Source organism: Gopherus flavomarginatus, chromosome 3 (genome assembly GCF_025201925.1).
Source record: "Gopherus flavomarginatus isolate rGopFla2 chromosome 3, rGopFla2.mat.asm, whole genome shotgun sequence".
NCBI lineage: Eukaryota > Metazoa > Chordata > Testudines > Testudinidae > Gopherus > Gopherus flavomarginatus.
Genome location: NC_066619.1, coordinates 26,599,289 through 26,614,945, shown reverse-complemented (window position 1 = coordinate 26,614,945; position 15,657 = coordinate 26,599,289). Strand labels below are relative to the sequence as shown.

The 15,657-nt window shown below is 40.9% G+C and overlaps 1 protein-coding gene across 1 annotated transcript in view; it reads right to left on the bottom strand.

Annotated features, from left to right (window-relative positions):
* Window positions 1-15,657, bottom strand: part of SLC1A3 (solute carrier family 1 member 3) — an 82,191-nt gene that overhangs the window by 47,291 nt on the left and 19,243 nt on the right. The window contains exon 3 of the mRNA XM_050943795.1: window positions 8,486-8,623. Within this exon, the coding sequence (XP_050799752.1) occupies window positions 8,486-8,623 (138 nt within the window). The remainder of the gene's footprint in view (window positions 1-8,485; window positions 8,624-15,657) is intronic.

Sequence of the window (15,657 nt, the reverse complement as noted above, 5' to 3'; positions counted from 1 at the left end):
GGGGTAGAGGGAAGATTCGTTGCCTTCCTTGTTTGATGGAATGATTCCTAGAAAACTTCACAAGGTGAACATCCTGGAGTTTTCTGCCTCCTCTAGCAAGGATGTTACCACTTAGGGAGGGGGGAATTTGTTCTTTTATGTTGTCTACTAATACTCATGTCCATGTGTTAGAAAAGGATATTTATGACTGTCAGAATTATTAAAAAATTACTAGAGGACTGTCACAGGGCACCTCCATCACTACCTGGTGAACCACACTTCCTAACCAGTTCAGGTAGTTTCACAGTTACAAACACACACTGAGGTTTTTTTTCTTACACAGTAACGTGGTACAATGCAGATTTACAGCAAGGGTAGGCTTCTCTGCAGACCTCACGCCTCAGCCCTTGCTCATTCTCTGAGCCTCCTTCTGAGCTACCCCTTGCTTCCTGTTTCATCCATTTATATTCTCTCAATTACCTTGTTAGCTCAGTGATTGCTACCCAAGTGCTTTCAATCCCCCAACAGAAAGCCTATAATTAATTCCAGCTGGGTCTGCAGCCTTCTTCAGACTTCAGCAATGTCAGTGTCAAGGTGCTGCTGATAGTGCCCTGTTACATACCTCCCCTTCTTTCACTGAGGCCTTTTCTTGCCTCTGAAAGAGGTCTTCTTCACTGCATGCATTTCCCTCTTTTTGGGGTTGGGATTCTACTCAGAGTGTCAGTGTCCTTTGAGGATAGCCCTTCATGGACTACCGGTGAGGGTCTCCGCCTTCCATCCACAAGAAGTACACTTTGACAATGGAGATTATCCCTACAGCTCTGCCTCAGCCCATAGGTCATCACACCAGTTACATCCCCCAAATCTTTGCTCCAGTTTACTTGGCTCTGGGTTTATATCTATCCACATGGACTGTTCCTCTAGGGCCATCATTTTGGGATCCCTCTCTTCCCCTGCCTTATCTTTCCCTTGGTTTGGGAATGCCAGGGTAGGTTGGCCCACCAAGGCTTCCTTGTCAGGAACCCAACCCCCCTCAATTCAGCTTGTTCTTTGGGGGCAGGGGGAAGGTCAGCTGAGCCTCCCTCTTTGACCTCTAGATGTCACTGCTTTGTCACCTTGGCTTCACTGTCCTCACATTTTTCTCATCCCCCCCCCCCCCCCCAAGTCCTCCAGTGTATCACCTCTTTCTGAGCCTGTTTTCTTATGTCTAGGGTTATCACACACTGGACCTGGAGGACTCCTGGAGGGTGTACACTCACGAACTTTTCATGCTGACCCACCAGCTGGGGTCCCTTCTCCCACTTTCTACATAAAAGGAATGGGGTCCAATCAGTTCCTAGTGTTACTATCCCTACTCATTACCATCTAAACTTCCCTGCCACTTCCAAGGGGATAAAGGCCATGGGATAAATACTCTTTTCCCCATGTATACAATAGATCATTACCATTGCCCCCACCTGTGCCACTGCTGTCTTACCAGGGCACTCCATACAAGGGAACATGCTGCCGCTGAATCAACACCACCCCTTGTCGTTCTTCTGCCTACTTTGATAGAAATTGTTCTTATCCCAAGTCCCATTTTTACACCTGTCCACTCTCAGAACCTACAGTCCATGTAGGGACAGTCACTCTTTGTGTCCTTCGCCCCCACACTGGTAGCAGACTACTGCGCGGACATCTGAGGTACCATTGCTTGCTCCCCGCATTCCCTTCTTGTGCTTCGCTGTATGAGATTCTTCCGCCTTCCTTTCCCCACCTTTGGTCATTGGGGTACACAGCCCTTTTTGTGCAAAATCCACTTCCATAATCTCTTCTGTTAATGTCACCTCTGCCTCTAATGATTCTGGCTGATGCCTGAACCCAAACCCTTGTCATCTCAAGGAGGCTCTGTATAAGCTGCTCCAAAATAATGGAGTCAATTAGGGCCTCAGTGTCCTGTCTATCCAGCTGCAACCACCAAGTGGCCCCCGCTGACAATTTCTGCACAAAGGCCCTGGGACACATCCTGCTGTTCCATCTGGCTGTCCTGAATTTTTGGTGGTATTTCTCAGCTGACAGGCCAATCCTGTTCAAAATAGCAGCCTTCAGTGTATCATAGTCTTTGGCCTGGTAGTCGCTCAGGGCCACATAGGCTTCCTGAGCCTCACTGGCCAAATGAGAGGCTAGCCAAAGTGCACATATACCCTTGTCCACTCTGGTGCTAGTAGCTACCCACTCAAAGGTTAATAAAAAGGCATTGGGGCCATAATCACCATTCAGTCTCCAGTCCCCTGCAGGAGCAGTTGCTGTACCTCAGCTGCTCCTTGATGAATTCTTGCAACATTCACAGCTGCTCTGCCTGCTAACTCAGAAGTGCTTGCCTCTCCGCCTGCTGGGTCTGCTGCATCTCCTTTTATTGTTCCACTAGCCAGTGCAGTATCTTGTCCATGGTGCCTGGATCTCCTGCCTTCGCGCAGGTCCCCTCAGCAGGCTTACAGCAAGGGTAGGCTTCCCTATAGCCCTCAGTCCAGGCTGACCCTCTGAGCCTCCTTCTGAGCTGCCTCTTGCTTCCTGTTTCTTCCACTTATATTCTGCCAGTTAGGTGATTGCCATCCAGGTGCTCACAATCCCCCAACAGAAAGTGCATAATTGCCTCCAGCTGGGCCTGCAGCTTTCTTTAGGCAATGTCAGTGATCAGGGTGCTGCTGATAGTGCCCAGGACAGGTATCATCCATAGGACCTACTGGAGTGGAGTTTAATCCAGTTACACTTTATAGGCATATTTACTGCCTGATGCCAAAGGTAATGTTATCAAAACTAAATTATTACATATGATGCGTGATTGTCTAATGGCTCCTTTCTAGAATAATGTCTTTAGACAAAAGGAATTAATAAAAGAAACCAATTTGGACAGAGATGCAGCAGACCTAGTACTAAGATACACCAGGACAAATTCTCTGTCATAAATAGGTATAACTCCATTGATGTCCATGGAGTTTTGTTTCTTTACACGACACAGAAAATAGCCCATCAACTTTAGATAATTTGAGTAATGCAAAATGAGAGCTCCTGAGCATCATGAAATTATAACAATAAACTGCAAAACCAAAACCACACCACATACTGATATATGAATTGTTGTCTACTGTACAGAGTGAAATGTGAATGCTTCCTTTTCTTTACTTGAATAATATGAACATAAAAACTTATGTGCCAAACCATTTGAGAGCATTCTACCTGTTTGCTCATCACATTTGTTCAGGTAGTCAATTTGTTTTGGAATTTGGGTACTGCTAACAGCAATCAAGATGATTTACGTATGCTTGTGTAACCTTTCCATACCCAATCTTCTACACTGCATTGTTACATAAGTATCTTTGGGTTAAGAGAATTCAACAGCATTTGGAGAGACATTTTGATCTTGTGGAGAGGGCAGTGGGACTGGGAATCAGGAGATTTGGTTCTATTTTCAGTTTTGCCATTGACCTGCTGTGTAATGTCAGGCAGTCTCTTCACCTCTCTGTACGTCTGTTACCACTCCGCATTTGTTTGTCTTATGTACTTAGATGGTAAGTTCTTTTGGGGCAGGACTGGCCTTCAGTACTTGCTTGTGCAATGCCTAGCACGATGAGGCCCAGGTTTTGGTTGGAGCCCCTAAGCTCTGCTATAACATAAACAATAAATAATACTAAGTGTTAGTGAAAGATTGTGAAGAGTTAGGCATGCTGTTTAAATCTACAAGTGTCATTCCTTCTTTAGATAGTCATATTGCTATTGCATGTCTCCTGGTATCTGGACACTAGGGTGACCAGATAGCAAGTGTGAAAAATTGGGACAGGGAATTGGGGATAATAGGTGCCTATATAAGACAAAGCCCTGAATATTAGGATTGTCTCTATAAAATCGGAACATCTGGTTACCTTACTAGGCCCACTCATTGCCACCCGTGTGTCCAGGATAGGATACTTCAACATGAGAGGAAAGGGAAATCTATGAAGAAGATGCTTGGAAGCCAATGGTAGCAGAGGACCAGTTCCCAAAATACTGTTTGTGATCTTGCCTTGAAGTTACCAAACAGCCAAAGAGTCGTAACCTGGTTTGTCTTGATTGCTTCTTGTTGGCTGTTCTTTCACAGTTGAAGAAAGGAAAAACAAAGTTTGTACATGTTCATTTTGTCTAGTTCTTTCCTCATGCTGTGATTTTGTGGGGCAAATAGAAGAGAGGTCAAGATACACTTAAAGTGTCTTGGGAGGGTGAGGAATGGAAGGAGACTGTTCTGACCATCACAATCTACAATTTGGAAATGCTTGTTAGCAGAGCCTTTATATGTAATTATAAGAAACTGTACATGGCTCATTAAGGGCAAATGACTACAGTGAAACCATACCTCACTATGACACCATTGCACATTGAATAATTGTCTCTTTCTTTGAAATACTCAGACAAATCTTGTAGGGCAAAGTTTAAAGCTTGATATGTCAATGTTTGCATTTTAATTGCATGGTGATCCTGATGTAATGTTTCAAATGTTGGTACATAATCCTCAAAAAGTAATGCAAGACTAATGAACCTTGCAAAGTATATGGTCAATAAAATTGCTTCTAATAAATCCATATATGCTCATTTCTATTAAATATTATAATAGCCAAAGAACAGAAGGCTCTGAATTGTTTCTTTTGGAAAAAGACCAAAACAGTCTCAGGATGTGAATGTGCACCCAATATGTTGTCTTCAACCTTTGAAGTTTATTCTCCCATGAATGTACATGATTAACTTTCAGAATTATGTATTGACAGATGATTAGAACCCTTCACTTTCTGAATTCATCTATTACCTGTGTAATAGCCAGCAACTATTGCATAATTATGACTTAGTTTTACACTCTTGTAACTTCTTCCACACCTAAGTAATCCTCAACAAAATTAAACAGCCCCAATGTATTCTAGAGTGTATATGGGCAAATAGGTCACCACATACACCTTCTGGGATTGTCCACACATCCAAATATTTTGGTCACACAGAGATAAAAGCTTGCAGAAACCCACATTATGTTTTGTGAGACCCTCCCAAATCTACAAAGAACAAAGGTATAGATTCAAAATATTAACAATAACAGCTTCGATTATGTGGTACCAAGACTGGTTTGAAAAGCATTAGGCTTTTAGCTAGTGAGTTACTTATAATACACAATCTGAATTTAATTAAAAATTACATCATACTATACCTAGAAAGATGATAATCTGTCATTTATAAATTAAATACTTACTGCATACTTACCTGAGTATAACTTGGCACCAAACCCCCATGCGTATATGTTTATAAAACCTCTATGCCAACAATTTGCAGAACTATCTGTTTAGATAATGTTGCACCAAATATCTATGTTTATAGTTATTTGTAACAATAGAGCACCAAGTAGTATCACTGCGAAAGTTTAAATCAGTGGTTCTCAATCCAGGGACTGCATGCGGCCCAGTCAGCACACAGCTGCAGCCTATTTGACATTCTCAGAGCCATACAGGTAGTATATATATTGTGTGGATGCAGCCTGCATAACACATAGAGAGCTGCCTATGTGGCCCACAATGGTAAATAGGTTGAGAACCACTGGTTTAAATTGATAAAAATTGAAAAAAATGTGTAAAAATAAACATTGATATTATCCAATGAAATTATAAAAAATTAATTGTGCCAAGTCTAGATATAAGCACTTCCTTGGAGAATAAAATCTTTCCCTTGTGGTCTGTATTCTGCTCTTCTCCTGAGCCAGGTTGAGGTACAGTGGAGTTTTTATATTAAATTAATTATAATTATATTATTTATTACATATTTCATTTATATTCAAAGTGTAGAGCATGGATTAGCCCTACCTCACAGGAGGGCTGTGAGGATAAATATATTGAGGCACTCAGCTCCTATAGTGATAGTGACCATATAAGTACTTTAGATGGGTGGATAGCTTGTCAGTTTTAGCCAAAACCTTTAAATATGGTAATATTAATGCCTCTCATGAAAAGGAGAAGACTAAAAAAAAAGTACAAAGCTCAGAGGAGTGTAACAGAAAAAATATCAGCCATGAAGATCTATAAAACTAAGAGTTGCTCATATCAGGTGATGTAAGGTTTTTTCAGAAGACCCTGGGCTGAGGACCCATTTAAAGACTGTTGTTTCACAAAAGCCTCTACTGAGGCCATGGATGTTGAGCAGAGCAGGCTCTATCAGTCTATCGTTTTTATTTTTTTATTTACACATTTGAAAATAAGACATTGGAAGAAATCCCATGTAGTGATTTGCAAATGTCTTGCCCTGCTGTTCCAGCTCCAACTAGAGTCACGCTCATGCACCCAGCAGGGATGTAGGGACACAGGGACTGAGCAGGGTTTTTATCCCTGCAGTGATTCATCCAAGTCACTGGGAATGGCAGTGATGTTAACACTGAGGGCAGAGGGAGATTGACTCTCCTCTTCTGCTTTCAGTGCCTTCCCATGCTGGTGCACAACAAGCTTGGTGCTGATGGGGAGAAGGAGATGGGAGGAGGCGACAGGGAGGTGAAAGGACCAGAGTTTGAGGGGCAGCGGAAGGATGGAGGGCAGGTTGGGAGGAAAGGGAGTCAAAGGAAACAGTTCTGTTCCCTAGGGAGATGTACAGCTCAGTTTCTTGTTTCACTTTGGGTCAGACTTTCCACATCTGTATAAGCTACGTACATAGAAACAAACTCCTCTACCTCACTAAAGTTTGTCAAAATAAATACTATCCTAACAGTACATACTTTAGTAATCTAATTTTTCATTAATAGCTGATATATATGAATATTGTCTCCTGGGCATTATTTCAGAAAAATAAAAGGAGGGCAAAGTTGTGTCCACGTCCCTACCTCTACCTCCTTGCTCAAGCTGTGGCTTATTGTAGGGAGTTAGCAAAATATTCCCATCCTGGAGGGCGTCTCATTGATGGCCGTTCCATGGCAGGGATTGGGGCCTGGGTCCCTCTGCTCAACTCCAGGCCAGGCCACCGCTGCTGTTTCCTGTCCGGCTAATGGGGACAGTGGGGTGATGCTGACATCATGGAGATTTGGCCTCTGGTCCAGCCTGTCCCACAGCAGCTCTCACGGGTCTGGGGGGGAGACATCACTGTGCCAGCTGGTGAGGAGCTATGCAAAGTCAGGAAGGGGGACCACTCCGCCTTTGCTCCATAGCAAAAAGTGCCCATAATTCTCTAGCACTTGTGAAGGTGGAGTCTGTGCTCATTTGCTTTCAGAAAAGTTGGTCCTCATGGTAAAAAGTTTAAGAACCACTAGAGAGCACAGGGCAGGGAGCACAGGGCAGGGTAGGGAGGATCAAGTTGGTCAGTTACCTACCCTGTGTGAGAGAGATGTATGGGAGTGTGTGTTTGTTACCTCTCCCCGTGTGAATCTTAAAGATAAGAAGATAAATAAAAAGAATCCATCTGTGCAGTATTTCTTTTTAACAAGGTCTCAATCAACTTGATGTTAATTTGAACATTTGTACTGCATTGCCATTGAACTCGCTTGAATATGAGTAATTTTACCAGATGTCCCGTATTTAGCATAGGGAAATATGGTCACTCTGTGTATGGATCTTATACCAATAAAGCTAGTGTGGCCTAGTGCTTAGCTTATAAAATGGAGTCATATGTTCTGGGTTCTATTCCTAGCTGTGCAACTGAGTTGTGGTGTAAATTTGGAAAACTTAAACCTCTCTATTCCCCAGTTTCTCGATCTATTAAATAGGGATAACAATACTTCCCTACCACACAGGTGTGTTGTGAGCCTTAATTAATTAATGTTCATCCTTGTAAGAAAGTCACTAGAAAAGGACAGCACGTTATTTATTTTTATTATTCTCCTCCTCATCCGCAACTTCATCATCACTAGCTTAACTTGCTCCTGGTATTAGTCAATAATGAGATCTTGAGGCTTAGAAGAGCCTATTGGGTGGAAAAGGGAAACCAGAAATGAGGGAGAAGTTCCACAAGTGGTGGAATGGAGGTTGAAGTCTCTTGCACAACAGATACATATTTTCCTGGCCTCCATCCTGCCACTGAACAGACTGGAAGTAGACAAGTATGTGACAGAGGAGTGGCAGAGGTACCTGCCCAAGCTCAGCACAGAGTAATTTAAATCTCCAGTGAGTCTTGGCACAACAGTGGAATACAGACTATTCTCTTACCCTTGATGGCAGTAGGACATTGTGGAAGACAGTTTCTGGGTAGGATGTAAGGGCAAGGAAGAAGAGTACAGTCAACTGCAACTTTATAGTAGATATGTTGTTTTGTGTAGTTACAATGACTTTGGCATTTGAAAAATCCAGTTTTTTGGATCATTTGGCTGTTTTTTGAGTGTGGATCTACTTTTTTGTGAGCAATGCCTCATGATGTAGGTTAGTATAATTTGTTGTATAGCTTTGCAATGCCATGTCTGTCTAGATTATGGAGTGCACATTCTTTTATCTTTAACATTCATGGAGAGGAGAGAAAACTTTTTAAAAAGTTGATTAGGCTTTTGTACCTGTAACTAAACTGGATACGATGAGTGGTAGGACCAACATCTGCAACATTCTCATCAGTAGTTCTCCTGGAAAGGAAAAGTACTTGACTTCCCGGTAGCTCATTTTGTATTGTCGGAGAGAAAATCCAAGGATTGTGCCTGAAGGAAACAAAAAGCATGACTTACTTTTCTAGCTTAAGCACTAGTAACATAATATGACCATAAATGTGTGTGCAGTAGTTGCCATTAGGTGTCTCAGTGGAACATACAGTGTTTTTATGGACCAGATTCTCATATCCTTACTCACATTGAGTAGTCCCATTGAGGTCAATGGAAATTGCTTCTGAACATGAGTAAGAGTATAAGAAGGTGGTTTATTGTTTGCACTATAATTTTATTTATTTATTGGATTTATAGAAAAGATTTTTCAATCATTAGGTGCCCAGTTAATGCTCCAGGTCCTTTTATAATATTAAAATACACAATTTCAAATAAAAACCAGTAATGCACTGGTCATACAGCCTGGGGAGAGAAGGAATCTGTGAGTTACCAGGTCACAAAGCAAGTTATAGAGCCAGCACATTGCTCTGTGGATGGAGCTGTCCTTAAATTCTACTTCAGTATGATTGTGATTGTTCTCTTCAGAGGCAATGTGTAGGGGGGCATGTGCGGGTCAAGCGCTCCCTCAGATTGGCCTGCTGGAGGTGGAGAGGAAGAGGTCTCAGTCGTTCTCTCTCTGTGCCTCCCTCCCTGGCACGTTTGGCCACACTCCCTGGCAGCTGCGTGTGGGGTGGGATGGAGCTGCTTCTGCCTGAGAGAGTCTGGCTGGGAGGCAGCGGCAGCCTGCTCCCTACCCAGGCTCATCTGCCAGGGACAAGGGACAAGCATGCCAGGGCATGGGGGGGACGGGTGGCTCCAGCTTGCTTCGCCCCTGTCCCCTGACAGCAAGGCCCAGCCGGGAGGTGGTTCCCCGCTGCCTCCCAGCCATGTTCTCTCAGGCAGAAGCAGCTCCATATCCTGCTCCCTGCCCAGTTGCCAGGGAGAGTGGCCAAATGTGCCGGGGGAAGTGCAGGGAGAGAAGGACAGAGCCCTCTCTCCCGCAAGTAATGTGGGGCGGGGAGAACACGGCGGCCTGGGCTGGGCTCAGGGTGGCGGGCAGTGTCACTGTACAGAGGAGATACATGGGGCTGTTATGTGTCCTCCCCTTTAGATTCTGTGTCCCTCACCCTAGTATAGAGAGGCATCTGTTGTCTATGGTTCTTTTCTTTGTATGGGAAACACAATTCTTGTGCATAAAGAATCCATTGGAGTAACGTATATGGACACTTCATTTCTGCACTTAATAAGCACTATGCTGAATAATAAGCAAGTAGAATAGACAGGCTTCTTACTTAGGCTCTGATCCTGTAATTATCTTCAGATGGATGCATCCTGTTGCCCCACTGAAATCAATAAGGGTCTGTGAGTATGTCAGGATCCAGACCTTATACTGTGTTATAAGGGCTACATTTTCTGGTCCAGTCAGGTCTTTTTTGCACATAGTGGAGAATTGGGGCCCCACTATGTGTCTGATTCAGTGGATAGTTCTATGAATATTATCTGAATGTGAAAGCAAGTTACTGCAGCTTCTGAAACTTGAGATGCCAAGAATTTCTGCAGATTTTTCTGGTTTATTCAATATGCTGTTCAGTAAACCACTGTATGTCATATTACAGTGGTTGTCTAGCATTCTATAGTGGAAGGAATCAGAACTTCTGAGATGCAGAGAATGATCTAGAGGGCTGAGCTTAATCTTTGCTTTGCAAATGACATCATGTATGGTTGGGGCAAGTCATTTAACCTCGCTGGATCTCAGTTTTCCCTCTTGTAAAACTGGTATAATGATACATAATGTACCTGCCTCAAAGAGGTGTTTTGAGGATTAATTATGGTCAGATAATGTTATTAGCAGTGCAGGAAAGGATTTAAAAGAATAATTCCCTCCAGTGCAGGAGTCACTAGGTGAAATTTTATGGACTGTGCTGTGTAAGTCAGGCCAGGATGATCATAATAATCCCATCTGACCTTAAAATTTATGAAAAATAAAAAAGATATTTAACACAACTTTAGTAGAGATTTTAAATATTTAAATACCACATTTTATATCCTTGCTATAGAACATATTTACAATTTTTTTAAGTGACTAATGAGTCTGAAGAAGATATGGCAAACTTTCTTAACTTGTTTCAATTCAGTCTGTAGTGCTAGCTTTTAAAAGTCTTAAACAATGAGACAAATCAGCTTATTGATGTAGTGGACCTTTACAGATAAAGTACAGCGATAAGGTTATCTATCAAAATAAATCAGGAAGCAGGGCCTGATCTAATGTTGCTGTGAAACAGGGTGCTTAACATCTCTTAGCAGTTGCTAGTACCCTGCAAGATCAGGCTTGAAGAAGCTGAATGCTGGAGCTGGCCTTTTTCAGTAAGAGTTTCAGGTTTCTGATTCAGTCTGAACATTGTACTGAAACAAAGCCTCACGTTAAATGTTCCCACAACCTGTTGCACAGGTTTTTCCTCTCTACAAGTAAAGCGCAAGCAATCTATGATATCAGAAGCCCAACTTTCTGAATGGTAAAATAGTGCACTACTTCTGCACTGTAGTGGAGAACCATTTTATAACAATCTTTTGGTTTCTTCAAGACAAAAATCAATACTGTTTGTTAAAGTCAGTGAGTGGAATTTTAAAAGATAACTGTGGTACTGTAACAAAACCAGAGCCTTGGTTGAATTGTACAGTTATTCTTGTAAACAGAAAGAACTGAGATTGGAAATAATCAAAGACTGGTTTTAGGATGTACCCATCACAGATGCAACTGAATTCCTGGAAAACTCCCAGCTTGTGGGACAGTCCCAATGGTGGAGTCTTTTGTTGTCTTTCATGCATCGATTGACATTTTACTAACGAACTCACAATAGACAGTCCTAAAAGTGCAGAGGACAGTGTGATCTCTGTTGGCCAACTGTGAGAAAACACCCAGCTGCTAGAACTTCTTCCTTTATTTGACTAGAATGTGGGGATGGAGGGAATTTTGATGTTGTGCCCCAATTTCCCCTGGGACACATGAGGAAGGGTAAATTTGAAGAAAGGAGACACAAGGTGAAAACATAGTTGGGAGAGGAGGAAAGAGAGGAAATCTGCCATGAAGAACGTGGGGCTTCCAAAATCCTAGACCCAGCCTTGGGAATATTTTATTGCAGATTTTTTAGTGATTATATTCAAATGAGATTCAGCATATTTAAACACAATGGACAAAATGGTCCAAACCATTATTATTAGAATTATTATTCATAGAAAGAAGAAATTAATAAGGCTGGCAGTAGCATAGGGATGAAAATGGGTAAATAAGTTAGATGTGATCTTATAATAGATATGGCATAAAAAAAAGGCAAATGTGCTTTGGGATTATTTATACTGAGCCATGATATTATAGGACAGGGAGAAGCATGACTCTGGTGAAACTAAAACTGGAATATTGCATTCAGTTCTAGACACTTTCGCACCAAGAAGATGTAACAAATTTAGAGTGCCCATTTCTCCCTATTCATATCTTAGAAAATATACCTGTTTCTCTAATGGCTAGGAAACATGATAATTGTCTATAATTATTGGAAAGGTATAAACACCAGGTGGAAAGTAATTTAGTATGCTATAACTAAACTTTCTGCAAGAAGGGAGACCAAAATTAATACATTTCAACTAATTTTTGAGAATAATTTATTTATGAAGATGATTCTTATTCTTTTTGAGTAATAGTGAATATAAATGATGTATTTTTCTATGTGGGCATAACAAAAGGTGTCTTTTGAGATTCTACAAGAGGAATCTAAGCACCAGCAGTTTATTTTGAAAGATAAAATATGCTTCATTTTGTAAAATGAATTTTAAAATGAACATAAAAATCCCCTTATCGAGCACATAAAGAACTTCTTAATCCCGTCTATACTACAATGTGGGCTTGGTCTTGAAATGGTAGAAAACTGTTCCAGGACCTGGCTCATTGTGTTGTATAGATGGGATGGATGGCAGGCCACACACCTTCAAATAGGATTTAGTTTCTACATCAATAGAACCATCTGGTCACAGTTAGAAAATTAGCGGTGGACTCTAACAAAGAACCAATCACTTCTGAATTCTAGGGAAATTTAAATCTAATCTCCTCTCTAATGATGATTTTTTTTCCTGAGCTCATCACCTTGATATCTGAACTTTGTGGCTGGATCTTTCATTAAGTCTTGTAGCTTCAACAGATTTCTTCCCCTGAAATAACTGAAATATTGAAACTAGAACAGAAATTCTCAAAGATAAAAAGACAAACAATTTTGAAATGAACAGTAACAGGAACTCTGTTTTGTAAAACCATTGAGTTTCCAGTTTTTAAAACTAATCGTGAATTCCTAACCTGTTTCTCTATTTCAGAAGCATGCAGTTATGGACATAAAGGACTGCAGATTTATTTACAGTGCATATTTCTTAAATAAACTTTATTTGCAGAACTTTTCAGAACAAATATATAAAAATAAATTATTTGTATTGTTGACATGATCAAAAGCCAGACACAGCTGTTTCAAACTGAAAACATCAACATGTATTCCACAAGAAAATTACTAGACCGTGCTTCCATTACAAGGTACAAGATCCAAATTTTCTTTACTAGTGCAAACAGAAGACATCAAAACCTGTCACCTAACTGAGATAGAAGTTCTTACTCTTCCACTAGGTAAAAATAATGCACCAAGCTATTAATGCTGATTCAGCACCAGTCCTGCACCAAGCTATTAATGCTGATTCAGCACCAGTCCTGCACCAATACTGGGAATAATGTTCTGTTTTCAATAAGACATAATGAATAACTGGATGCCACTGATTTACATAGGTAGCAATGGAACCTGCCAGGTCAGATCTGAGCACTTGTCCAGTACTTGGTTCCTCACAATGACCAGAAACAGTTTCTTCTGAGGATGGTGCAAGTTCTCAATTAGAGACATATATGGAATGCAATAAGCTTCTTTCTCACTCTGAAAAGTTAGTGGTTGGCTTATGCCCTGAAGCTTGAGAGTTTATATCTTTTATATGACTGTGGATGTTCCCATAATCCATATAAAAGTGTAATTTTTTGAATCCCACTAACCTCATGGATCTAATGATATCTTGTAGCAGTAAGCTCTATAGGCAGATTATGTATTTCATAAAAAGTGTTTCTATTAATAATTTTAACATGTCTTTCATTTTTATTGAATATTCCCTTGTTCTTTTGTAAGGAGCACTTGGTTTACTATCTCAACACCACTAGAAGCTTTGATTATTTTCCCTACACCATTCATTATATCTCTACCCTGTCCTTCTTACTCATTTCCTCTCTGAACTGTACACTAGTGTTTGAAAATCTCCATGCCTCTAAATAATTTTTATAGACCCTTTCTGTACATATTTCTGTGACCTGAGCAAAGATTTCACGTTAGCTGTCCACATTCACCGCTAGACCTTTTCCCTTGGGGCTTACACTGAATTTAGAATTAGCAATGAGTAGTTCACATTATTCTTTTCAATTACTTTGCATTTGTCAGCAGCTAAATTTCATATGCCACCATATTGTCCATTCACCAAGATTTTGTTAAGTCTTTTTGAAATCCTCACAGTTTTCTCTAGGTCTGTCTATCTGATATATTGTAGTTCACTCCCTTTTCCAGAGAATTAAAAAGTATAGTAAACAACACCAGTCCCAGTACAAGATGTTGCAGCACCCTGCTGTTTAATCTGTTACTTTACTGAAAACTGACCAATTATTCCTACTCAAAGGCTTTTGAAAGTTCAGATGAATTATATGTGCTATTTCCTCTCTTTTAGCATGTGTGAGGTTTTCTAGTTGATTTTCCTTTACTAAAGCCATGCTAGTTTGTCCCTGTCCTGTCATGTTCGTAGTCTGGGAGTATAGTGTAGTAAAATCTCATTCTATGGGCAAGTATTAACAGAAGGGTAAGGGAGATGTCATTTGATTTGTAAGCATCTACAGAATCATAATTTCAATGGTGTCACTGTCTAGGGCATGGCAGGGAGGACTTGCTGCCTCCCCCTACCCTGCACCTCTGGCTCCCAGCTCCAGGTCCTCCAGTTCATAGAAATTTTGATAATACAGTAATTGGAAATGGGTTGAATTCGGTATCATTTGAAAGCCCTTTCTCGTATGAACACAGTAGTACCAAACATGACAAACCTAAAACAATTATGTAGATATATATTTGAGAAAATATTTAAAAATCAACTTTTTTAAATTGTACTTTAACATTGCTTACTTAAAGAAAAAAAAAGATCTTTGGTAATCCCGGAGAAGTAAGCCTTGACAAGTAGGACTGAAAACATTTATTCATGAACATCATCATCAGTGTCATCTCTGTCTAGTGCATCACTGCTAGACACATTGTCACACTAATCCTTGTCTGTACTACACTCACACAGGTCCATACAAGGTAAACGTTTGCTGCATGGAGAGGATTTGGATTTGATTAGCTGTAGGATTGATTCAGAAGCACGTGGTATTTCACACATAACTGGTGTCATTGTTCCATCTTCCAAGACCCATCCATGCTTGATAGGGGAGGATAGTTTTGGGTGAACTCGATAATCCTGGAGCCATTCCATTGCTTGATAACTTGCCCCCTTGAAGCAGATATAAATGCATCCCTTGTTGGTGGCAATTTTGCTGAGTGAACTGAGCGATCAGTGGGACTAGCAGGTATGATTGGCAGGATGTACACAGGTCATTTGCTCTGGTACCTTGTAGAGTGCTGAATTAAAGGCTGACCAAGTTGGAATGTATCTTTCTCCTGAAATGGTTTGGTATGGTATGTCCTAGGTGTCTAGATCATTTGAGGATATGTTTTCTGTCTCTTCAGCTGAAGCCATACTCAATTATTTTTAACCTCCGGAGTGCATCCCAGTTTTGCACAATAACCAAGTGAGGTCAAAGATAGCAAATATAGAAAACTCTATTACAGTCAATTTAACTGCTGCTTCATTGAAAACTGGACTTCTTGGCTTCAGATGTTTTGGACCTTGGTAGGATAGTGAGTCATTAAGTCAGGAAGCTCCTTCAAGGAATGGTTCTTTGTTGGTCCAGATAGCACTTGAGGTTGAGACTGATTCCCATTAAAATA